A 24149-nucleotide genomic window follows, 5' to 3' on the forward strand; every position below is an offset into this window, starting at 1 on the left:
TTTGTCTGTTTTTATTTTTATTTATTTTAAAAATTTAAAAATAATTCTTTACCATTTGCCCTTGATCACCTGAGTCAGGAGGGAAAATGAGCCCTTTGGGCTTGAAGTTAACCCCACCCAACTGACTGCAGTTTATCACATCTGGGAGAAGGAGGTCAAGAGATAACTGTGGAAAGTATACATTATTTTCAAAAGTAAAAGTACTTTGCTTTCTAAGGAGATTTCAGGTCATTTCAGCTGCCACAAGTGATATCAGAAACAAAATAGCTTTGGCCCCATTCCTGATGGCGAATGTGCTGTGCCAAAGCCACCAGGAGGGCTCCACGGCTGTAGTCTATGCCCAATCCCTTTTCAGACAGCCTGGCCTTCCTTTCTGGTGTTCACACAGCAGGTTTATTAGGGAGCATGTCACACCTACCGGGTGTTTGCATGGCCCTCTAGCGGTCTCTGCTGGTGAATATTATATATGCTTCTAGAGGGGACAGCCTAATACTAGATTTCATTTGATCAAATGCAAAAACAAACGTTTGAGTATATATGCTAAAATTCTCTGGTGTGAACCAGTCCAATGCTATATAACTCAGAAGGATCACTATATAATTTATATATAACATGGAACAGCATATTAAAGTGAGTTATTCTTATAGTATTTAAGCATTTTCTTTCTCTCTCGACCCTTCCCAAAAACAAACAAACAAAACACATACACCACACCTCACATTTCTCAAATAGTTCTTCTAACAGGCAGTTCCCAAGATGTGTCTGTGTGGGTGTCTGTGGGTCTATAGAATTGTGTTGTTAACTTTTTGCTTTCCAGATCTGAACATCAAACCGCTTAATTATCACAGTTACAAATGTCCATTTTAGCAACTTGCTCTCTTGTACCAGTAAGTGAATTGACATATCCAGGAGATCTGGGATGTATGCCTCAACACATACATTTCCACACTGCATGATACTAGGTGCATAAGAGTTCTTTTCATGCTTTTCTTTTTAATTCTTGGTAGAGCGTATATAATCAGGGACATAAACATCATCCATTACTTAGTTCAGCCTTCCCTGAAGTATTAGTATTCTAAACAATCCTATTACCAAAGCATTACTTTGACACTTTATTAAAAGTCCTACAGCTCTAGCATTGCTATCCACAAACACAGTTTTATGCAATTAGGATTATAATGGAAGCTTTATTACAATGATATATAACTTGTATCATCCTAATAAAAGTTCCTGTACATAGCAATGCTTTAATAATGTTGTTTCTGTAACAGTGATTCCTTAGTAATGGAACTTCTCTCATGGCAACTTCATTATTAGGAAATGATTTCAGTAATAGAAATGCAAATAAAGATTTTGAGAGGAGTATTTTATGCATACTTCATTACTGACCTGCAAGCTTTTCATGCACTACATCTCATCATTATGAACCTACTGTGTAGATTACTATTATGCTTATTACTGTACTTTTACAATTGAGCACTGTATTCTTCCAGATTATTGAAACTAACTGCCATTTTGAAATAAAATTCAAGGGTTAAAATAATTTAAATTTTAATTAAATTTTATTTCTAGAGCATTAAAAATGTTTCACAAACCTTTTCTAATGTTTGTTGTATCAGAGATTGAGTGGACCGATAGCATTCAGACTGGAGTGTATGTTTGTACTCTTGGGTGTAAATGAAGACTTCTCAAAGGAAATGTGGGTATGGAGACTTTTAAAGAAAGTAGTTCCCAGATCTCATGTATGTAGCCTCTCATAAAATCTATCTGCCTGAAAAAGTATTTGTGGCCGTGATTTTCCTTTCCCAGCTCCCATTTTTGCCTTTCGTCCACTGTACCAAACAAAAGCACACCTCATACCCATCCCATCCATGACCGTGATCTATTGCTCAGCCAAGGCATCAAGCAAAGGAGCAAATTGAAACACCTTTATTTATCCCACTCCCTACCCCGATCCATATCTTTTTAAAAAATATATTTTTATTGGTTTCAGAGAGGACAGGAGAGGGAGAGAAAGACAGAAACATCAATGATGAGAGAATCATTCATCGGCCACCTCCTTTATGCCCCACACAGGGGATGGAATCCACAGCCCAACCCGGGCATGTGCCTTTGGCTGGGAATGGAACCATGAGCTCCTGGTTCATAGGTCAATATCAACCACTGAGCCATGCTGGCCAGGCCTGATCCATATTTTTAAGATCCAGGACGTATAGGATAGTGGTTGAGGGTCTGGACTCTGGAGTGAGAGTATGGATCTATAACCTGGAGGAGCCAGTTCTGCTTTCTCAACCTCAGTTCCTGCATATATAAGATGGGGAGAAGGATAATTGTGGGGTACTGTGAAGATTAAGTAGATTCATACACATGCGTGAAAAAAGTATGATTGTAATACATACTAAATGATGCAATTAACTCATGACCTCCAATTTTATAACATATTTATTGTTTTGATCATCTGAGTACTAATAATAATTATAATGACAACTCAGACATTTTAGTTAACACTTAGAGCATAATGGTCCCAAGAAATTTTGGAAAAGAAATTTCTTTCTCTCTATATTTTTTATTTACAAGTATATGATCAATAAAAAGCTTTTAAGCATAAAATATACATTAGGATGAAGTTCTTTGAGAGAAGTGGAAACAATCGTATTATTTTAAATTGTAGGTATATGTAAAACCATATATATATTTAAAATTGTCAATATTTATAATACACTGGAAAGTTACATTCTTTGCAACTACTTAATAAAAATTTTAGAGGTCACTTACATGCTGAGGGGTATATAAATATGTATTTTTTAAATGTAGGTATGTGCAAGCAAAAATGTTTTAAAGACATTGGAATAAAACATTGATTTATAGGAGTAAAGATATAAGTGAAATAATAAAATTACCTTTATAATTTCTCTGAGTACTAGGTATTAAGAATAATATCTCCGCACAGCTGGTGTGGCTTAGTGGTTGAGCTTCAACCTATGAATTAGGAAGTCACTGTTCGATTCCCTGTTAGGGCACCTGCCCAGGTTGTGGGTTCAATCCCCATTGTGGGGCTTACAGGAGGCAGCTAATCAATGATTCTCTCTCATCATTGATGTTTCTATCGCTCCCTCTCCATTCCTCTCTGAAATCAATAAAAACATATTTTTTAAAAAAAAATAATATCTTCTTTATCAAGTTATACAACTACACAAAATTCTAGAATTCGTGGGCTCCCCTGGCAGAAGTCGGTTAGAGTCTGTGTGGCCCGGCTTGGCTGAATGCCCCGGTGTTCCGCAGAGGCGGCATGTAGATCACAGTATGTTCCTAAGCCAATTAGCAATGCCCCGGAGAGAGCCTTGCCCTGTGCTGGAGCTGGATTTGTCCTTCGCTCTGTCTGTGGAAGAGGCCCTTTTGGCGTGGATCCTGCCTGGAGCCAGAAATGGGGTGGCTATACAGCTGGGCGGGTGCTCTGAGAGGTTTGCTTCCCGCTGGACAAGGCAGCTGTTGCACTCCTGGGGAAGCAAGAAAGAATAAGTGGCCTCTGATGAGGAACCTGCTAGAAATGGACTGTTTCCTACCTAAGAGAAAAAGAAGAGTGGAAGAAAACGTACATGCCCTTGGGTGTGTTTTGCTGCCAATTATATCAGTTAGAGATGCACAGTTTTAGTTTTCATTCTTAATTCATGCCATGCCTCAAGATGAAACTTTGGATGCCATTTTCATACTGGGCAGGCTTCATGTCAGCATATCTATAGTTGTAACCATAATGAATATACAATTTTATGTGCTGGTTTTTACACTTAACGTTATTTTTCCAGATCCTTGCCAAGGAAAGTAGTGCTTTTTAGAAAGTGATATGATAATAGCGTAGCCATATTTATACCAGCTGGCAAAGAATCTGAGGCGAGCATGCGTTTTAGTTAATGTGATTTCTGTGGCCTGTTCTCATGGCTCTTTGAGCTCCAGGTATCAGATTGTTGGAGAATTGGGTGGGATAACGCAGCCTGCTCTGAGGGATGGGGCCTTGGTATCATTTCCTAAAAGTTGTGGACCCTGCCTTAGCCAGTCTGGAGAAGCAGCATCCAGGGACAGCATGTGTTTATAAGCATTCAGGAGACTCACCCAACCCTACCCTGAGCCCTAACCCCTCTCCATATGTTCTCCAGCCTCAAGTCAGGAACTCCCAAGGATTGCGTCCTGTGGCCAAGTCAGGAGTGGCAAACAGCTTAAGCTGGTTGTCTGTGTGATGTTTTTGTGAAATATTTCATAGGAGGGTCTAAATCGAACATGGAGACAGTGCTTCTTCAAATAATGAGGGGCTGCTTGGCTGGTGCAGCTCCCTGGCTGAGCACCAACTTATAAGCCAGGAGGTCATGGTTAGATTCCCAATCAGGGTACATACCCAGGTTGTGGGCTAGATCCCCAGTGTGCGGTGTACAGGAGGCAGCTGATCAATGATTCTTATCATTGATGTTTCTATCTCTCTCTTCCTCTCCTTTCCTCTCTGAAATCAATAAAAATATACTTTAAGCCGAGACCGGTTTGGCTCAATGGATAGAGTGTCGGCTTGGGGACTGAAGGGACCTGGGTTCAATTCCAGTCAAGGGCATGTGCCTTGGTTGCGGGCATATCCCCAGTGGGGGGTGTGCAAGAGGCAGCTGATCGATGACTCTCTCTCATCGATGTTTCTAACTCTCTATCTCTCTCCCTTCCTCTCTGTACAAAATCAATAAAATATATATTAAAATATATATATATATACTTTAAAAAAAAGTGAGGGGCTAATTGAGTAGCTTTTATTGGTAGTAATATAAATTAGTTGGTTTTGGAGGAAAATACAGTAATGTAGATCAATAGCCATATAAATAGCCATATGTTTTTACTGATTCCTGACATTTTATTCTTAGGAAATAATTCATATTTCATATAAAGTATATGTATATTCCACACAAACAATTTATCCTATATAATATTAGAGGTGATATGAAAATTGACCCTCACACCATCACAAGATGACTGACCAACAGTGGAGGCTGGGATTCTCGTAACACAAGATGGCTGAGCCTACAGCAAAGTCAGAGTTCTCATAAGGAGCCATAAAGAGTGATCGGCAGAGACCTGAGGCTGTGTGGTGCCAGGCCAGGGAGAGGGAACCTCAGGTCGCAACCCCTGCCCCGGCCCAGGCTGGAGGACCTAAGGCTGCAACCCCCACCCAACAGGGCTTGACAGGGGACCCCAGGCTGCGCCCCCCGCCTCAGTGCCAGACCAGGAGACCTCAGCCATACCCCCTGTCCTGGGTCAGGAGCCCTCAGGTCATGCTCCCTGTCCTGGGTCAGGGGACCTCAGCCACACCCCCTGTCCTGGGTCAGGGGACCTCAGGTCATGCTCCCTGTCCTGGGTCAGGGGACCTCAGCCACACCCCCTGTCCTGGGTCAGGGGACCTCGGGCCACACCCCCTGTCCTGGGTCAGGGGCCCTCAGGTCACACTCCCTGCCCTGGTGCTGGGCCGGGGTACCTGAGGCTGCGCACCCTGCCCAGCGGGATTTGAGAGAGGTGGGGCTGGCTGGGGCTGGATCTTGCCCAATGAGGGTGTGGCCGGCCAGGTCTGGGTCTTGTGTGATTTGGAGGTGTGAGTGGGGGGGCAGGGACTTGACTCTGGGTCCTGCGGTGTGCCCCAGACTCTGGCAGGAGGAAGATTTTCATATACATTTTACTAATTTTCTTTTATCTCTGATACTTCTATTATAGAGAAAGGGCAAATAGCAATATTAAAATATTTTCTCTAATTAATTCCCTTTTAATGTGCAGGGATTTCATGAACTGGGCTACTAGTAGTAATATAAAACTGGAAAATGATCTAAATGTTTAATAGTAGAATAATGGCAAAACTCATTATGATATATTAACTAGATGGAATATTATGTAATTAAAAAGGAAGTTACAAGGATTATGCAAAATATAAAATAGTATATAAGGTGTCCCAAAAATGTACATACACACTATGAATAATTATAAAGGCAGTGTTTATTAAAATACATTTTATTTGCAAAATTGAACTATCAGCTGTATACAATGTGTATACTTTTTTTGGGAACACTCTGGATATGAAATAATGTTAGACATAGTGGAAAAATTAAATTATGTAGTCACTGTGTACATAACTATGAAAAGTAAGAAGTAGGCACATATTTTTAAAAATAGGAAAAAAATCAACCTTTTTAAGAAGAAGGGGGAAAAAAGAGCTCAAGGAATTTATTGTATTTGCTGGTCTACAGGGCCAGGGGGAAAAGATAATCATGAGCCCAGAACTCAGCCTTTAAATCAGGGTTTGACCCCTGGGTTCATGTGGAAAGATGGTGTTTCTTGCTACCTGTGTTCTTTTTTGATTTTAGATTTTTTTTTTGAGGTCCTAGACCTTGTTGTCTAAAAAAAATAATGAACTAGATCCAAACTATAAAAATAAGTTCTTAAAATCTCAGCAGAAGTTTCTATGGAGAAATTTTAAAAAATATGATTTGTTTAGGAAATCAGATTAGAGTATATAGTTTTAACTTGACATATTAGGTTGCTTATATTTTTAAAAAATATGTTTTTTTTCCATTGGTTTTTAGAGAGAGAGAGAGAGATAGAAAGGGAGAGAGAGATAAAAACAAACATAAACATCAATAGGCTACTTCCTGCATGCCCCCCACTGGGGATTGAGCTCCCAACCCAAGCATGTGCTCTGATCTGCAACTTCTTAGTGTATGGGTCAGTGGTCAATCATTGAGCCACACTGGCTGGGCAGGTTGCTTACAATTTTAATAAAATATCTTTAAAATCAGAAATTACCATTTTCCCCATATATATCAGTTTATTCCTCCTCCTAATACTTACTGTCAAAATACCAGAATACAATCATTGTCTTCAAAAAAAAATCTGATTACATTTTAATGTAGAAAGTCGGATTTCTTAATACTACAGCCTGTTAGTAGCATTTTTTTTTTTGTTTGTTACCTAGTTTCAAATTATTAGCAGTCTAAAAAGTGGGAGAAATATCTCATCGTAGCTAAATTTTATAGGTCAGATCTTTACCTAACTTTTTTTTTATTAGGTGATTAATAACAAGTTTTGTAAGAGGTTTATCACATCCTTAGAAACTTCCTTCATGGAGTCTCTTTTGAGAGATTATCTATAGAGAAAAACTAAAGAAATCACTGGGAAATCTGCTTGTGGGAATAAAAGGAATCTTTTTCATTATCAAAGTTGGTTTGAAAGCAAGAAGAAAATACATTTCTGGGGTGCTTTTATTAGAAATTTACATGGATATATATATCTAAAGAGAAGCATTATGGTATTTTTAAAAATCATCTTGGAGATTCATCTGTACACTTTTCAGTTGCTTTAAAATTCTATTTGGCACCATTATAACAAGTAGTTATACTAAGAAACTGCTATTTTATTTTGTGTTGCTCATAACACAAAATAGTTGTGATAGTTGTCAGACATGTATATCTGGTTATCAATAAATTAAGCTGCTTTGTATATTTGTTTTTGAAAATCCTTGAATTTTCTGATTGCTGACTTGTCACTCTGTTATACCCCAACATACCTAGCTCTAAAGTGGTGTCACTGTTTAGTGAGTATCTCAGAAACAGACTACTAAGACAGAATTGTCACCGTTGTGTAATGTAGTGGAAGGAAAAACACAATAATTCTTGGAAAGCACAAGCTCCCGATTGTTTTCCTTTAAGATGAAAATAGAATAAATGTAATGCCTGCACGTTGTTCCATGCTGAAGTGCTGCCGGTGGCCTTAGCAGGCTTGGCACCCAGAGGGAAGCCCTAATTCTATTCTTGAATCTGGGCGTGTCTCAGCTCCCTCATTTCTGAGTGTCATGACCTTGGATTAGTTACCCCTCTGAGCAACAAAGTGGGAGGAGCCTGGATGAAGGTTCTTCTGTCTGGCCTTCCTCACACTCAGGTTTGACTGGAGACTGAGGACCCTAGTGTCCTCTGCTGACAGCATCGCTCACCAGGTATTTTTTTGAATGCATGTTTCCACCAGAACAGAACATTTTAATAAAAACACTGATATGGAACATAGCAAGGCTTTTAAACGGAGACAGAGTCCTTTTTCTTCATTAAAATCTGTTTTATTTTTCTTTCTGTGATGCTATGTAAAATCTCATCAATATACAAAATCATTCTGAGTCTCACATTTTCTCATTTTCTCTGGATGAGAGCTTTGATTAGCTTTTTACAAGTTCTTAATTAGTAATTGGCTTGCTGTTTTGGTGGGGTGTTTTTTTTTATGTCTCTAATAAGTTTATGTTCTATCAAAGAATTCTTTGAGGATGGTCTGAAATGTGCTACTCTGTGTTTATGTTGCAGAATATTATAATTCAATGTTCTTTATAAAATGCAGCCAACAAGTGCTATTAGGATTAAATGTTCGTTTCTTCTTTTTGATGCTGGTGGCTGGGGTGGGTTGTTCAGTCTTATCATCATGCCTGACCTAGTTGTGCAGCCATTCCTGTTTTAATTAATAGGCATTTGCATAAGCTCTTTTTCCCCCCCAGCAAGCTTCATACTGGTCTTGTTGGTTATCTCCTTTTACCCTCTGAAGGATCAGCAGTGCTATTTCCATTTTGCATATCAAAATACAGGGAGATTAAATTCTGTACAACAAATTGATAACTGAGTAAGTTTGGGAACTCAGAATCCTGGCCTATTAATGGTGTTGCTTAAAGCTACAACCTATACAGATTCGATGAATATATTCGAGCTCTGCTCACTCCTCCCTCCTCCTGGAGTTAGAATTGGGATTGCCAGCCACCCAGGGAGGGAGCCCTTTGTGGATGTCTGCAGGTGTGGGAGCACTCACTGCTCCACTCCCTCTGGACCCATGAAAGGAAAGTTTCCTCCGCAGAGAAGAGGGTGTCTGGGAACTTTTGCTGTGATGTCTGTAATTTTTAATAAAAATTCTAGGAAGCCTGGTGGCTTCTGGATAGCATACAGTTTAAAAGAGCTGTCCTGTTTCTTTTCATCTGAATTAACTTCCCCCCAAACCATTAGAATTTCATTTTTAATTAACGGGCCACAAAGTGTCCACAGGTGCAGCTAGAACAAAGCATGGCTTCACTTGGCCCCCTGCCCATCCGGAACTGAGGAGAAGCCTGCTGACCTTTCTGGGCATTGGGGCGAGACTTTTGTGTCTTTTCCACATTTTTTTTCTTCAATATTTTCTCACCGTCTTTATATGTGCATCCTCACTCACTTATTAGGGATAGCAATCTGTACTTGGATATTTCTTCTTTCCATCTTTTCCCTGCTCTCCCCCCCCCAAAAAAAAAGATTAATCCCATGTCCTCAGGAAGTCTTTGCTGCCCCCTCCTCCTGCCAGAGAGAAGTGACCTCTCCTTTCTCTGAATTCCCATATTTCTGGATTTGTACCTTTTGAGTTGTCTGCTGTGTGTCCTAGTGATTTCTGTAACCCTTGAATTACAGATGTTCTGACAGAGCATGGGAGAGATGAGGAGAGGGGATGAGATGTCCTATTTCATTTGACTCAATGTCCCTCTCAGCTAATGAAAACAAATACCCTGTGTACAGTCTGGTGTTTCTGACTGCAGGGATTCAACACAGTGCTACAGAAATGGCACAGATACAACATGCATTAGATCTGTAGGGTGAAACAGTGGTTGAGTTTCAGGCATCAGGATCTCACTGTGACTATTATTCTATGAGTGGTCTTTCCATCTGCGGGGTCTCAGACCTGGGCCACCTCTGCATCTGGTTTTCCTGTAGCTTACTGGTGACTCCTCTCTGGCCTGACCCTCCACCTTATAACGGAAAGTACCTCATTCTTTCCTTGTGCCACCATGATCCCTGCACTGTCTTCTCTCCAGCATGAGCCTCTCATGACTCCTCTCCAAATGACAAAGAAAAATCTCTCCCACAGAGACATCTCTCCTGCCAGCTTTTCTTCTTGTTCTTGGTCACAAGCCCTCTCACTCACCCCATCCACCATCAGGGCAGGTAAAATTGCTGTTCTCCCTAGGAACCTGCTTTTCCATTCTCTTTGGAAATCCTAAAGGGAAGGAAGTTAGTGGTGACAAACTTACTTGACCTTTGGAACTCTCTGCTTTAGAGATGCAACCCAAAACTTTTAGTACTGGGGGTACAGCTGGGCTATAAACCCCAGGAGTTAAGGTGATGGGATGCTATTTTTGTATTTTTCTAATACAGAAAACTAAATTGTTGCCCAGCCACTGTGGCTCAATGGTTTAGTGTTTATCTGTGAACCAGGAGGTCATGGTTCAATTCCCAATCAGGGCAAATGCCATGAGACAGCCATTCAATGATTCTCTCTCATCATTGATGTTTCTCTCTCTCTCTCTCTCTCTCTCTCTCTCTCTCTCTCTCTCTCTCTCTCTCTCTCTCTCTCTCCCATCCTTTCTGAAATCAATAAACATATATTAAAAAATAAGTTGTATACTCCATAGTAGCAGTGTGTTTGAGTGTGCTTATATCACCAATACTTAGACCAATGCCTGGCACATAGAACTTGCTCCCTAAATATTTGTTGAACAAATGAAGGGTGGGTGGATGGATAGGTGGATGAATGCATCAGTAAAAAGTACATGAGCCTGGCTGGCATTGCTCAGTGGTTGTGCATCAACCTATGAAACCGGACGTCACGGTTTAATTCCTGGTCAGGGCACATGCCCAGGCCAGAGTGGGGCATGCAGGTGGCAGCCTATCAGTGATTCTCTTTCATTGATGTTTCTATTTCTCTCTCCCTTCCTCTCTGAAATCGCTATATATATATATATATATATATATATATATATATATATATATATATATATATGTTAAAAGTTCCTGACGTGATAAAGGAGTGAGCTAAGTAGAAAGGCATGAGTATATTATATATTTTAGTAGTACTTTACTTGCTACTAAGTGTGCTACTTAGTGTGGCAGAGCGTAGGTGAATTCAGAATTAAAATATGCATCTGGGTGTATCAATTTATGTAATGACGACTTAGGATATCATTGTATGTGAAAACCAATAGATTTTAGAATATATGCAGAGTTGACATAAGTTTTTATGTAGAGACTTATTCCTAACCATGCGATTAAACCTTCTCCTTTGCTCTTAGATCCAATTTGGAAGAAATATTTGCAAAACAAATATTGAAGTTTTATCTTATCTGGGGACACCTATACATGTGCAGGAAGTATTGCCCTTTGTTTTGTGACAAAGAGAAAGAATGCTCTGTCCCTTACTTGTCCCCACAGTAGCATAGGGAACTACTGGTGCTTTCTGAACAAATATTCCCCTTTATGGGACAGGCTGCAGGTGCCACTAACAATTTACTTTAGCACATCAGACACCTTTGTCTATGCAGTAATCCTGCAAATATTTATCGAGTGCCTGCTAAATGAAAGCTGGTCCTGGGTGCTGAGTAATCAGAATACCTCCTCTGCCCTCACGGATTTACTGTATGAGAGAGGAAGACTCCAGTAAACAGTCAGGTCCCTTATTCAGAACAGTGTGAAATTGAGCAGAAGGTTTAAGCATGGGTGCAGTGGGAGCACAGAGCGGGGCACCTGATCGGGATTGTGGTAGAAGAAAACTAAGATCTAGTGTCCACCTCACAACATATATAGTTATTACAATATTATTGTCTGTATTCCATATGCTGTAGTTTACATCCCCTTGACTATTTCGTAACTGCCAATTGGATGCAAGACTTACTGAGGGATCATTTTGTAAGTTATGTAAATGTCTAACCACTATTCTGTACTCCTGAAATTAATATTGAATATCGACTATAATTGAAAAATAAATAAAACATTTCTAAAATAAAGAAAGCTGAGATCATGGGAGAGAAATGGGCATTAGTTGGAAGGAAGGGTGAGAGGGTTTTGTAGGCAAAGAGAATCACAGGTACAAAGGCCTGCAGGTAAGAAAAAGCAGTGTGTTTGGAGAACAGCAAGTAATGGTTGATGGTAAACTACACATAAATATAGTTAAATATCTAGTATTCTAATTCTGAATAGGATTTTTAAACATAAAGTGATAAAATAAATTTAAAAGGAGAAAAAGTATATATTTGATTATGTAATATGATATTCCACATTTAAATCATCATGAACAAATTTAAAGACAAATGAAAATCTGAAAATTAAAAATATCTTGATTATTTCAGCAACTTTTATGAGAACAGGGGTTATCTGTTTATGTGCCACTGTCTACTAACATTTGATCCAGTGCATGGCTCATAATACAGTTGCATGAATGAAAAGAATCAATATCCTCAAAAGGTCCTAAAGAGCTAGTATAAATCAATATGAAAACCCCTGAAGTCAAGAAAATATGAATAGACATTTCACCTTGGAGTCATCCTTAGCTCTTTTATTTTATTTTTTCCCATGCAGCATATCAAATTCCTTAGCAAATCTTGTTAGTTCTACTTTTATAATAAATCCCAAACCTGACCATTCTCCCCCTACCACACTAGCACTTAGTACAAGGCACCATCGTATCTTGTCTGGGTTGCTGCAGTGCTTCCTAGCTGCTCTTCCTGTGTCCTCTCTTGCCATTTTACAATATCAAAAGTAATACTTTCAAATATATATCAGAACATGTCACTTCATAGTTCAGAATTTTCCAAAGTCTCTGTATCACACTATCCCCCTTCATTTCACTGGACTTCACTGGTGTTCTTGCTGTTCTGTGAACACTTCAAGCACTTTCCCTCACTAGGTCATAAGTTCTGAGCATTTCTCATTCCCTAACAGAAAAGATTAATTTCCCAAAGAGTTACATGGTGCTCTTCACATGGTCAACTAGCTCTCTGCTCAAATATTACCTCTGCAAAGAGGTGCCAGCCATCATTCTCTAATATATTTAAAAGTTGTTCTCTCTTTTCCATATGACCTTCTCAGCCTTACTCTGTATAAACATATTTAAAATGTAGATAGCTCAGCCAGCATGGCTAAGTGGTTGAGTGTCGACCTATGAATCAGAAGGTCATGGTTTGATTCCTGGTCAGGACATATGCCCGGGTTGTGGGCTTAATCACCAATATGGGGTGTGCAGGAAGCAGCTGATTAATGATTCTCTCTCATCACTGATGTTTCTATCTCTCTCTCCCTCTCCCTTCTTCTCTAAAAGCAGGCCATATAATCTGTAGATTAAACACAAATCTACTTTCACGTAAATATGGAGTTGGAATAATTACTGTATTTAAGTACTACTAGTTGGTCACAATAAAAAAGTACAGAATAATAAGCTATTAACTGTGAAGGCCAGCAGATATACCAAATTGAGTTATCAGATCCTCATATTCATATATTTTTGGTGCAAAAATATAAAATAAATATGTTGACTATATTTTTTAAATTGGAAGAATATACTGAGAGTATGATATAGGAAGAAGATACTATACAAATGATCAGGCAAATTTAAGGAATAATCAAATAGAATTTTTAGAAAGGAAAGTATATAATTAGAAGGCCTACACTTAAAAGCAGAAAAAGTTAAAGAAAGCATTGATATTTATATACATTGTAGCAAAAACTGAGAAAAAGATGGTTCTCAGTTTAACAGTTTCAGAGATACAAGGGAGAGAAAAGGACAAACACATGTCTAATAGAAATTCTAGAAGAAGAAACTGAAGGATACTGATATTTAGATTCAGAAAGCTCAATAAATCCCAAGTAAGATAAATTTTAAAAATCCACACCTAGACATATTATAGTGAAACACCAAAGAGAACGAGATCTGAAAAGAAATGGCGATTATACTGACTTCCACACAAAAAAATGCAGGATAGGAGTAAATGGGTTAATAAAGTGCTGAGAAAACATAATTGTATCCTGAAATTTTATTCCTACAACACTTATTTTTCAAAAATGGGGGCAAAATAAAGCATTCATTATATGGGACTATTTACTACCTATAGATCTTTAGTAAATTTCTACAGGTAGTAAACAATAAGAAAATGATCCAAGAATAAATATGTGATAATAGGAAAAAATGGTAAGCAAAAAGAATGGTAGGGGTTCCTGGCCGGGTGGCTGAGTTCATTGGAGTATCGTCCCATACACTGAAGGGTTGCAGGTTTGATTCCCAGTCAGGGCACATATCTAGTTTGTAGGTTTGATGATCCCCAGTTGGGGCACATATAAAAGGCAACCAATAGATGTTTCTCTTTTCCTGCCACTCTCTCCCTAAAATCAATTTAAAAAAACATATTCTCAGGTGAGTATTATTGATAAAAAAAAGAATAGTAAAGTGTGAGTAGATCTCAACACACATTGGGTTACAAAGCACTGATAATATCTAATTTATGGGGTTAAAACAAAAGATACAATTGAAATACTGAACAGCAGTAGTACAGAAATCAGGAAGGGGTGATTTCTAAGGTATTTATTTAGGAAAAAGGCAAAAATATTGAATGATATCTTTGTGAATTTTATTGAGTGAAACATTTACTTAAAAATTGTGGGATAACTACTAAAGGTTTAGAAATATAACATGTATTTTTCAAATTAATTTAAAGAAAAAGCAATGAGGGGGGCGGAAAGCCTACATTCAATCCAAAAGAGAGCAACAGAGGAGGAAAAAAGAAACCAAAAGAAGAAACATTAAAAGTAGAATGAGCCGAAGCCGGTTTGGCTCAGTGGTAGAGCATCGGTCTGTGGACTGCACGTCCCCAGTAGGGGGGGTGTGAGAGGCAGCTGGTCGATGTTTCTCTCTCATTGATGTTTCTACCTCTCTATCTCCCTTCCTCTCTGTACAAAATCAATAAAATATATTTAAAAAAAAAAAAAAAAGTAGAATGAGTGAAAAGTCTAAAATGAGATGGGAGAAATGAAATCAGATCACAGAGCATGTAAATGAACTAAACACTTCATTTAAGAAACGGATTATAAAGGTGTATTTCTTTAATAAAATCCATCTATGTTCTTTTTACATGAAATACCTCAAACACAAGGACACAGAAATATTGAAAGGTAAATAATGTTTTAAATGTATAAGGTAAAGAGAAACTGGTGTGGCTATATTATTACAAGATAAAATTTCTTTATTGACAGAAAGTCTAATCAGAGATGTATTGTTATTTCATACTAAAGTTTCATTCTCTAGGAAGATACAGTTCTATGAGTTTAGATAAAAACTTCAGGACCAATAAAGCAAAAAATTTACAAAGTACAAGCAAAAATGGACAAATCAACTTCTCTTAGAAATTGATTAATCAAGCTGATAAGGATATAGAAGATGTGGACAACACAATTACCTTACTTGATCTAGTAACACATGGACAGCATTGTCGACAACTGAATATTACATATTTTTATACATATTCTTATAAGCACCCATGGAATATTTAAAAATTAAGAACAACAAGATAAATCCAAATAAAATATATGGATGGGACTAATAAAAATAAGTACAGAAATCAGTAAAACAGAAGACGAAGATACTTAGGGAAGATCAACAACACGCATATGGCAGGGAGTGGCACATACTAGATACTTGATAAATATCTGTTCACACTAAAGCTTCATTCTCAAGGAAGCTTTAGTGTTCAGGGAATAAAAAGAAAGAGAAAACTACAAGTGTGTGTGTATAAAAAGTCTGAAAGGAGATTCACCAATGAATGCTCTACATCTGAGTTGGACAGTTATTTAGGTTATCCTGCTACTTTTTGTTTGTTTGTTTTTTGTATGTGCTGAGCTTTCTATATATGGATTGCTCTTTTAATTTTTTGAAAATACATAATTTTGAAGTAAAAAACTATATTTTTGAAGATGTGGACCAGAGAGGATTATCCTAGAGGGAATATCCTGACACCAACTCTGGTCAGTGGGGTGAGGAGGTGCAATGTAAGGGTGTGGACTTGCTTTGCTCCTCACTACAGGGATAACTTTAAGCATAATTTCTTTGAACCTGTTCTCCAAAGTGGCAATAATAAAGCCTTCATCAAAGAATTATTTAGATAGGTGATCTTGTACAAAGTACTTAGCACAGTGCCTCATATTGTAGGTGCTCAACAGCCATTTTCCTTATCCTACTTGAGAGAGAGAGACCCTCCCCAGAGCTAAGGAATGTGCCCAAAGTGGAAAGCAAATTTGATCAGTTTGGAATATGAAACTGGATGAAAGCTTAGTACATGAAATTATATTTGTTCCCTCCTGGAGAGCTGAGAATATTAAGATATGAACCAAGTAAGTCATATTTAATAGATGTAAGAATGAAGGTGCAGTATTATCATTTCCTTGTGATAGTCATATCTAATAGTTCTGAAACCAATTCCCAATATTCATGTCAGACTTATTTTATGAGACATTTAACCATTGCTAAATTAAATTTCATAAGAGAATGTGTCTATATAACTTCACTGGAGTTACAGAGATAGAAATCTGACCCATCATTTCTATTTTCACGGAAAACCATTTAGCAGAACTTTGTTCCAGTAGAAGTGTTTATTGAGTTGTAAGCCTAACACAGATCATTGGCTGCATGTATTTCCATACTGACATTTTTTCTCAGCGCAGATTTGCATCAGTTCATTAGTACTGACAGCAGATGGTAGCACTTTCACACAAATTTACCTTCCGAATTGATCTAAGAAATGTCACTAAAAAGATCCTGACAGTTTTGATGTTCTTCCATTTCTGAAAATTATATGTTAAATAAATAAGGTGTAGGATTTTAGGTGTTTTTATTTTTTTGGGTTTTTTTTTTGTGTGTGTGTGTGTGTGTGTTTTCTTTTCTTTTTTTTTTTAACTCCAGCACATAATTCCTAAACCAACTAAAGATAGCTTTCATCTCTATTCTGGCTGTTTGTGGGAGAAAGTAGAAAATACATATAATCTTGCCTGATAGCATAAGCCTTAAAAAATCTCCATGGCAGAAAAGTGGCTTTGGAGAATATTAACCAGATTGATTGTCTACACTGATCAGATGCTTCAAATTATTTTAAAATTCTCTATCTTATTTTGAATACAAATTGTTTGGCTTGCAGAATCAGCTGATTGAAAGTGATTGAAAAAATAGTATTGGTTCAGGTTGCAAAGCTAATTCTGTCACTGCTACAGCATTAAGATACCCATGCCAGTAAGCACATTTTAAAATTACAGATCCTTTGTCTTTAGTTAGCATTAAATCATTATCACACTATAAGACAAGAAGACTTAATATTTGATAAACGGATGAATGATGGAATATATGAATTCTAATCGCATCAGGAAATGTTATATTTTCTACATTATATAACCATTATTATATTCTTAATAACTCAAAGCCTATATTCAGTAATCTTACACATTTAGAAACAGGATTTCTTTCGAGTATTTTAAAATCATCTTCTAGCTGTATTTAAATACTGACTAGTTCATGATTTGGTCAATTTGCCACAACTAAGAAAATCTGATACACTTGAGAACGGATTGAGTGTTGACTGTATACAGTTTAATCATGTCATTAATTATGGATGCTTTTGACATATTACTAGAAAAGTGGTCATGATTAACAACATACTTAAAGGATTTATTTAACAATAAGAAGGAGCTTTTGGTTTCCAATTCTCTTAAAACAACATCCTTACTGAGATTCTAACAATAGGAACACAAGCTAATACTGACTTAAATTAGCTAAAATACAGCAGCTCTGTTCAATATATTTCCATCATTCCTTCCTTTGTTCATCTATTATATATTGATATTATATATTATATATATGTATATATATGTGTATATAATATACATGACAGTAATTATATATATGGAGTAATTATATATATAGAGAGAGTATTTTATATATATATATATATATATATATATATATACACATTATATATAATACTCTAGTGTTGTGTTTTATGCTATAAACACAACACTAGAGTATTATATTTTTTGTTTATATAATCTTATGTCTATTAAAGTAAATAATAGAAAAAAAATCACTTAACTTTCTGTATTTACCAGTTATAATGCTTTTTATTTTTTTCCTGTGAATTTGAATTACCCTCTGGTATTGTTGTCTGAAGGACTTCCTTTAGTATATCTTATAAGGGAGCTCTCCTAGCAAGGAATTCTCAGTCTGTTTCCCTGGGCAAATATTTAAATTACCTTTATTTTTTGAGGGATAGTTTTGCTGGATAAAGAATTCTTGGTTGACATCTCTAGATTTTTTGTTGGTTGTTTTGTGTGTGTGTGTGTGTGTGTGTGTGTGTGTTTTGTGTGTGTGTGTGTGTGTATGTGTGTGTGTGTGTGTTTTCCACTAGGATTTTGAACAGGCCCTTCTATTGCCTTCTGAACTGATGAGAAGCCAGCCATTGTTGCACTGTTATTTCTCTTTATGTGATGAGTCCTTTCCCTCTTCGTGCTTTTAAGATTTCCTCCTATCTTTGGCTTTCAGCTTTAGACTATAATGTATTTACCTGTGGCTTTCTTTATGTTTCTACTTAGGATTTGTTGCACTTCCTGTATCTGTAGATTAAATATTTTAATGAAAGTTTAGAAGTTTTGCCGAAGCCGGTATGGCTCAGCGGTAGAGCGTCGGTCTGCGGACTGAAAGGTCCCAGGTTCGATTCTGGGCAAGGGCATGTACATTGGTTGCGGGGGTGTGCAGGAGGCAGCTGATTGATGTTTCTCTCTCGTTGACGTTTCTGGCTCTCTATCTCTCTCCTTTCCTCTCTGTAAAAAATCAATAAAATATATTTTTTTAAAAAAGTTTACAAGTTTTAAGTTAGTATTTTTTTCAAATAGGGTGCAGACTCTCTCTCTCTGTGCTAGCAGCTTTTTATGACACACATTTCAATTTTTTTTTTTATTTGCCTTTGGTTGATTTTCACAGCCTGGAATTTAAAACAAACCTTTATTTAAAGGAGTAAATCAGATTTTGTATTTTAACTTTTTCAAAGTAACGCATACTGGCCATTCTGGACCCACTCTCATTCTTACAGGAACATCCCATACTTGGGCAACCCTTTTTTGTACTCCATCCCTGCAAGACGAATGAATTTATGACTCCCGTATTAAAGAATTCTCGAAAAATCAATAGGTAAGAAACACTATCAAGATACATTGGCATTAACTCTTATTTTAAAAGTATAAATCTTTTTATGTGACTCTGGAAGCTAAGCTAAAAAAGAAATATTCTTGGTAATAATAATAATGGCTAACATTTATTGATTTTTACTGTGTGCTAGGCACTGTTCTATTCCAGATATATTAATGCATTGGATTTTTATAATGCCCCATGAGCCAAGTTCTATTATTTTATGCAGTTTACAGAGGAAGGAGCTAAAGCACAGAAGGGTTAAATGATCTGGCCAAGGTCACAAAGCTAGTTAAGTGGTGGAACTGGGATTTGAAAATTGAAAGACCAGGCATTTTGCCTTAGAGCCATGCTCTTCATCACTGCACTCTACCACCTTAGCAAATGCTATAAATTTTAGGTGTAAAATTGGAATCATCAAGGGGAATCTTGGAGTCCCAGTGCCTTAGTCAGGGATCCTTACAGTGTTTCTGGAGCTTGAGTCCTTGTCAAGCAACAGGGCAGTTGCTTGGAAATGGTGGGGTTTCAAGTGGTGGGAACACATCTTTGAAGAAAGCCTTGTTTCTTTTATTGTCAATCACTGATTTCTATCATTCGTCCAAATATAATGGAAATACACTGACTTGCTTGTCTTTTCACTTGTTTCCCAGGAATGTCAACTACATCACATCTTGGCTGAGCATTGTTGGGCCAGTTGTTGGGCTGAATCTACCACTGAGTTATGCCAGAGCAGCCTCTCAGAATGAATGAAATGTCGACTGGCGAGGTAAAAAGCAAAGCCTGGACTGAGTGCTTGCTGTTACAAAGATCCTGGCGTCCCTGTTGCATGTAAATATGTAGTCTCTGCCGGCCCCACGATATATGAAGTTTACTTTCATATTTCATAGGCTGATCACTGACTTGTTTCTTAAAACTTTCCAACCAACTAGCACCCAATCATTTAGGAAGCATTTTACTACGCTGTAAGTGACACTCACAACAAAGGACTGAGTGGTTTTATTTTAGAATTGATATTCTTGAAATAAGTCTTTTTGCTCAGTTAACCTTATTTTATTCTATTGGCTTTTGTTTTGTTCTTGTTCCCCAGATTCTTCTGCTGAGCCGAAGAGCTTAGCAATTAATTGCAGCATGAAGAATGCGGGAAGTTGATGGCTGACCCTGGTTTTAATGGGACCAAATGTCATGAGTTTTCAGCTCACCAGGATTTGACATGGATTGTTTTTTTCCCTTCGAAGAAAATGTCTGCAGCAACTGATATTCCATATATTTAAAAGAAACACCCCAAAGACACAAATCAATATAAAGAGCAAAAAAAAAAATTAATCTAACTTGATATAGAAATGCTGACATCATTCAGGCATTTTCAAGTCATTTTTTTTTCATGTCTGAGACTTGTTTTCTTCACCTTTGGTATGAGAATAACAAGCTACCTCAATAGGGTTGTCTGAGAGCCACGTGAGATCATTAATAAATGGGAAAATATTGTAAACCATTATATAAATATTTATTATTTATTATATTATATTCACCTTTTTTATATTTGATAGTTATTCACCCAGTTTGTCAGTAAGTTTACTAGCCAGTGAGGTATTAAGATGAACCTAAGCAGGAAGAATTTTTGGTTGGAAGTTGCTTGTTTAGTAATGAAGAGAAAAGTGTAATTGGCTCTTTATAGCATCTAGTTTAGTGTCTGTTGCTGAGGGATACACTTTAGAATCACCGAGGCTGTTTCACAAGTACAAACGCTGGCTGCCACCATTGGAAACAGCCTCTCTGGGTGATTCTGAGGCTCCGGCTTTGGGGAACCCCTGGTGTGGTGTGTGGCATTTATCTGTGCTGCTTTGGTCTCCTGGGAGGCCTCCTCCCATTCTGTGTGTAGCTCTAGCAAGCTGGACTGACTTGCTAGCATGTGTCTGGGCATTGCCCTGAGAGACTTCCGGAGAGTAAGGCAGTCCAGGAGGCAGCTGTTCACAAGGAGGCCCCCTGGGGTGAGCGGGTAGGGTGCAGGGTGAATGGAAGAGAACTGTGACAGTTCTTCCAGTCTGTATGGTAAGGGCAGAACGCTCACGGAGGGAGCAGAAGTAGAGAAAGGGTTAATTTGAACTGCTAGGAAAGCTAAAAGTAAAATTTAAAATGCTGATCTGCACATAATCATTCTGGGGTGAGAGCCTGCTTACATGCTTGCTGGGCATTTTGGTATTTACCATTTAACATCTTTTCAACTTCTGCAAGCGATTTCCCCCCACTCTCCCTAATGGAGACACAGATTTCTCGGCAAGCCATTTCTCTAGGCAGGTCATTCTGGGGGGGGGGGGGGGGGGGGAAATTAATGCATCATCTAGATTATGTACTTGCCTAGAAATACCTTTTCTAGCTCTTGCAGCTCGGCCACCGACATGCCATCCAGACTCAGGAAGACCCGAAAACTTCGGGGCCACGTGAGCCACGGCCACGGCCGCATCGGCAAGCACAGGAAGCACCCGGGGGGCCGCGGTAATGCTGGTGGCTTGCATCATCACAGGATCAACTTCGACAAATATCACCCAGGTTACTTTGGGAAAGTTGGTATGAGGCATTTCCACTTAAAGAGGAACCAGAGCTTCTGCCCAACTGTCAACCTTGATAAACTGTGGACCCTGGTCAGTGAGCAGACTCGGGTAAATGCTGCCAAAAGCAAGACTGGAGTTGCTCCCATCATTGATGTGGTGCGATCGGGCTACTACAAAGTTCTGGGGAAGGGAAAGCTCCCAAAGCAGCCTGTCATTGTGAAGGCCAAGTTCTTCAGCAGAAGAGCCGAGGAGAAGATTAAGGGTGTTGGTGGGGCCTGTGTCCTGGTAGCTTGAAGCTACATGGAGGGAAGTTCCATTAAAATGTCCAAGTACCAAAAAAAAAAAAAAAAAAAGAAATACCTTTTCTAACCGTTTCTGAGATGACAGTAGTCTACCAATTTGGGGCCAGTGTGTAGGTTTTGTTTAAGTTAAAAAACAAAACAAAACAAACTGATTAATGGAGACCTGAAAACTCAGTGGAGGAAAAAGTTCTGAAGTGCTTCGGGAGGTGACGGAGATCTCCCCAGATGGATCCCTCTCCTTGGCAGCTGTTTCCTTCAGACTGTTTTTCACTTAAAAAAAAAAAATTAATTTTTGGTTGATAAAAATTTTCATTTTTAAAAATACAGTTATGTAGCAGACTTGTCATCCCAACAGTTATAAAACATTGGAAAGAAATTTGTTTTGTCAAAGTAACAGTTTTTTCTCTGGAAGATGAGGATTTTCTCTCTAGGATTCCTCTCCAGCGAATATAAGGCAAAGCCCTTCAGTCAGAAATAAGGCTGGTTAATGCTGCCACCAGCCAGCCTCCTAATGTCTGTTGTTCGTGTGACGTTGGAAAAGTTGTTTCGCCTCTTTGGTTCTCAGTTTAACTATGTGGCTTGTGAGGCCCACTCCAATTCTTGGGTCTGTGAAATACAGAGGAATCTGTGAGTCTGGCTAGCTGCTCCCTGTGTGACTTAGGCCGATTTTCTTAATCTCCTGTCATCTTTCACCATTACTATCGAAAAAGCCTACAGTATCTATCCCACTCATCAAACAAGAGCACAGAGATCAAAACTACAGGTCAGTCTAGAAGTACTTTATAACCAACAGTGCCACATGGCGTTAGGGGGACCATGGATCATCGGCCCCTGCTTCTGGGGGGACCCAGCACACCTCCTTCTTCCCACCTCATTTCATGCCTGACTCCTCCCCAATGCAAACGGGCACTTCTCCTCTGCCCACATCCTTACCTGACCCTTGCACCATGCTGTTTCCACCTGGAAAAGCTTCCTTCCCTATCCCCCTACCCAGTTCTCAGCCTATCCTCTAAGGTTCAGTCTTCTTCAGAGCCATCACTGACCACCCGCTGGGAGAGCTCTACTGGTGTTACTCACTGTACAAAGTCTTATTGGCATTTAGTTGTCTTCCTTTCACTCTGATTTCTCTCCTTTCTTAATTATGGGAAATAAATAATGTAAGGTGATGACCCATTTTGGGGGAATGTCCTAAGGGGGCATGTTGGGAAGAGTTGCTGTTTGTCCATGCTTTGTGTTCCAAAGAAGGCCGGGTCTGAGGATTCCAGGAAGTAAGCCAGTCCATTGAGCAACCAGTGGAAGGACCAGAGGTAGTGTTGATCATGGGGAACTAGCCTACAAGCTGAAGGTTATAAGCACAAAACTATATACCCCTTCAATGAAAAGGTAGTAAAATATTTCAAAACTGGATTTTCACCTCCATTTATTAAAAACAATAGTTTTTATTCATACTCTCAAGATATTCAGAAGTGGAGATCTGCAGGGTCAAATCAACTCTTTATATAAATCAGGGAGCTGATATTCCAATGAGTTGGGATTTTTTTAGGATTAAAATTTGAAAATAAGAATATGCAAACATTTACTTCAGCAGATACTTACTGAGTTCCTCTTATGTACTGTGCTAGGTGCCAGGGATGGCAAACAGAAAGACATGACCCTGGCTCATAAGATGCCACAGTCCAGTGGAGAAGACCAGGGGAAGGCCCGGGGACAGTAAGATGCAGCCTGTGACAGGGCGTGGGAAGCAAGCGTGAGGGAACGTTCGCAGAGGATGTGAGTGGAGCCACAGCAGAAGAGAGAGGAGGAGAGCCTTTGGAGGTGCAGATGGGGAAGTGGTGAGGAGAGGCTGGCTCGTGGAGCTGGGGCCAGGTCTGGAGAAGCCTTTATTGCCACACTGACAATTTGTATTTGTCTTGAAACCCACAGAGAGCCACTGAGGGAATATTCAAGTAAAGTAGTTAAAGTGATCACATCTGCATTTTAGAACTAACCTGTATTTTCCAAATGACCATTTCATATAAATCAGCATAATACATTTGAGCCAGTTTTCTCGCCAGCAGGTTACTAGCCCACTGGCTTTAGAAGGCACAGGAGTGCAGAAAGGGCTGGGGTATGCCAGGGACACTGTTCAGTTTTGCCTGGAGCCTTCCAAAACAGAGCCTGCCAGTGTCCTAAAAGGCCTAAATCCTGGCTTACTGTTTCACCTGGGGCAAGTCACAGGACTCGCTGAGCCTCTGGTTCTTAGTGGAAGGAAGTG

The 24149-nt window shown here is 38.6% G+C and overlaps 2 protein-coding genes across 4 annotated transcripts in view; both read left to right on the forward strand.

Moving 5' to 3' along the window:
* The window catches only part of ATG10 (autophagy related 10), a 183613-nt gene extending 163080 nt beyond the window's left edge, over positions 1 to 20533 (forward strand). For all 3 annotated transcript variants that reach the window (XM_045571688.1, XM_045571689.1, XM_036410163.2), the window contains 3 exons: positions 18950 to 19047; positions 19695 to 19810; positions 20132 to 20533. In XM_045571688.1, coding sequence (XP_045427644.1) covers positions 18950 to 19047; positions 19695 to 19794 — 198 coding nt within the window. In that variant the 3' untranslated portion in view covers positions 19795 to 19810; positions 20132 to 20533. The remainder of the gene's footprint in view (positions 1 to 18949; positions 19048 to 19694; positions 19811 to 20131) is intronic.
* Positions 20534 to 21409: 876 nt separating this feature from the next.
* On the forward strand, positions 21410 to 21926 carry LOC118703316 (60S ribosomal protein L27a). Its single transcript, XM_036410166.2, has one exon. The coding sequence runs from the start codon at positions 21441 to 21443 to the stop codon at positions 21885 to 21887; it is 447 nt and encodes a 148-aa protein (XP_036266059.1). The 5' UTR covers positions 21410 to 21440; the 3' UTR covers positions 21888 to 21926.
* The last annotated feature ends 2223 nt before the right edge of the window (positions 21927 to 24149 follow it).

This window comes from Pipistrellus kuhlii, unplaced genomic scaffold (genome assembly GCF_014108245.1).
Source record: "Pipistrellus kuhlii isolate mPipKuh1 unplaced genomic scaffold, mPipKuh1.p scaffold_m20_p_4, whole genome shotgun sequence".
NCBI classification, from domain to species: domain Eukaryota; kingdom Metazoa; phylum Chordata; class Mammalia; order Chiroptera; family Vespertilionidae; genus Pipistrellus; species Pipistrellus kuhlii.

What these genes read in the sequence shown, in the direction of transcription:
- LOC118703316 (XM_036410166.2), top strand. Translation starts at nt 21,441, where the DNA reads ATGCCATCCAGACTCAGGAAGACCCGAAAACTTCGGGGCCACGTGAGC.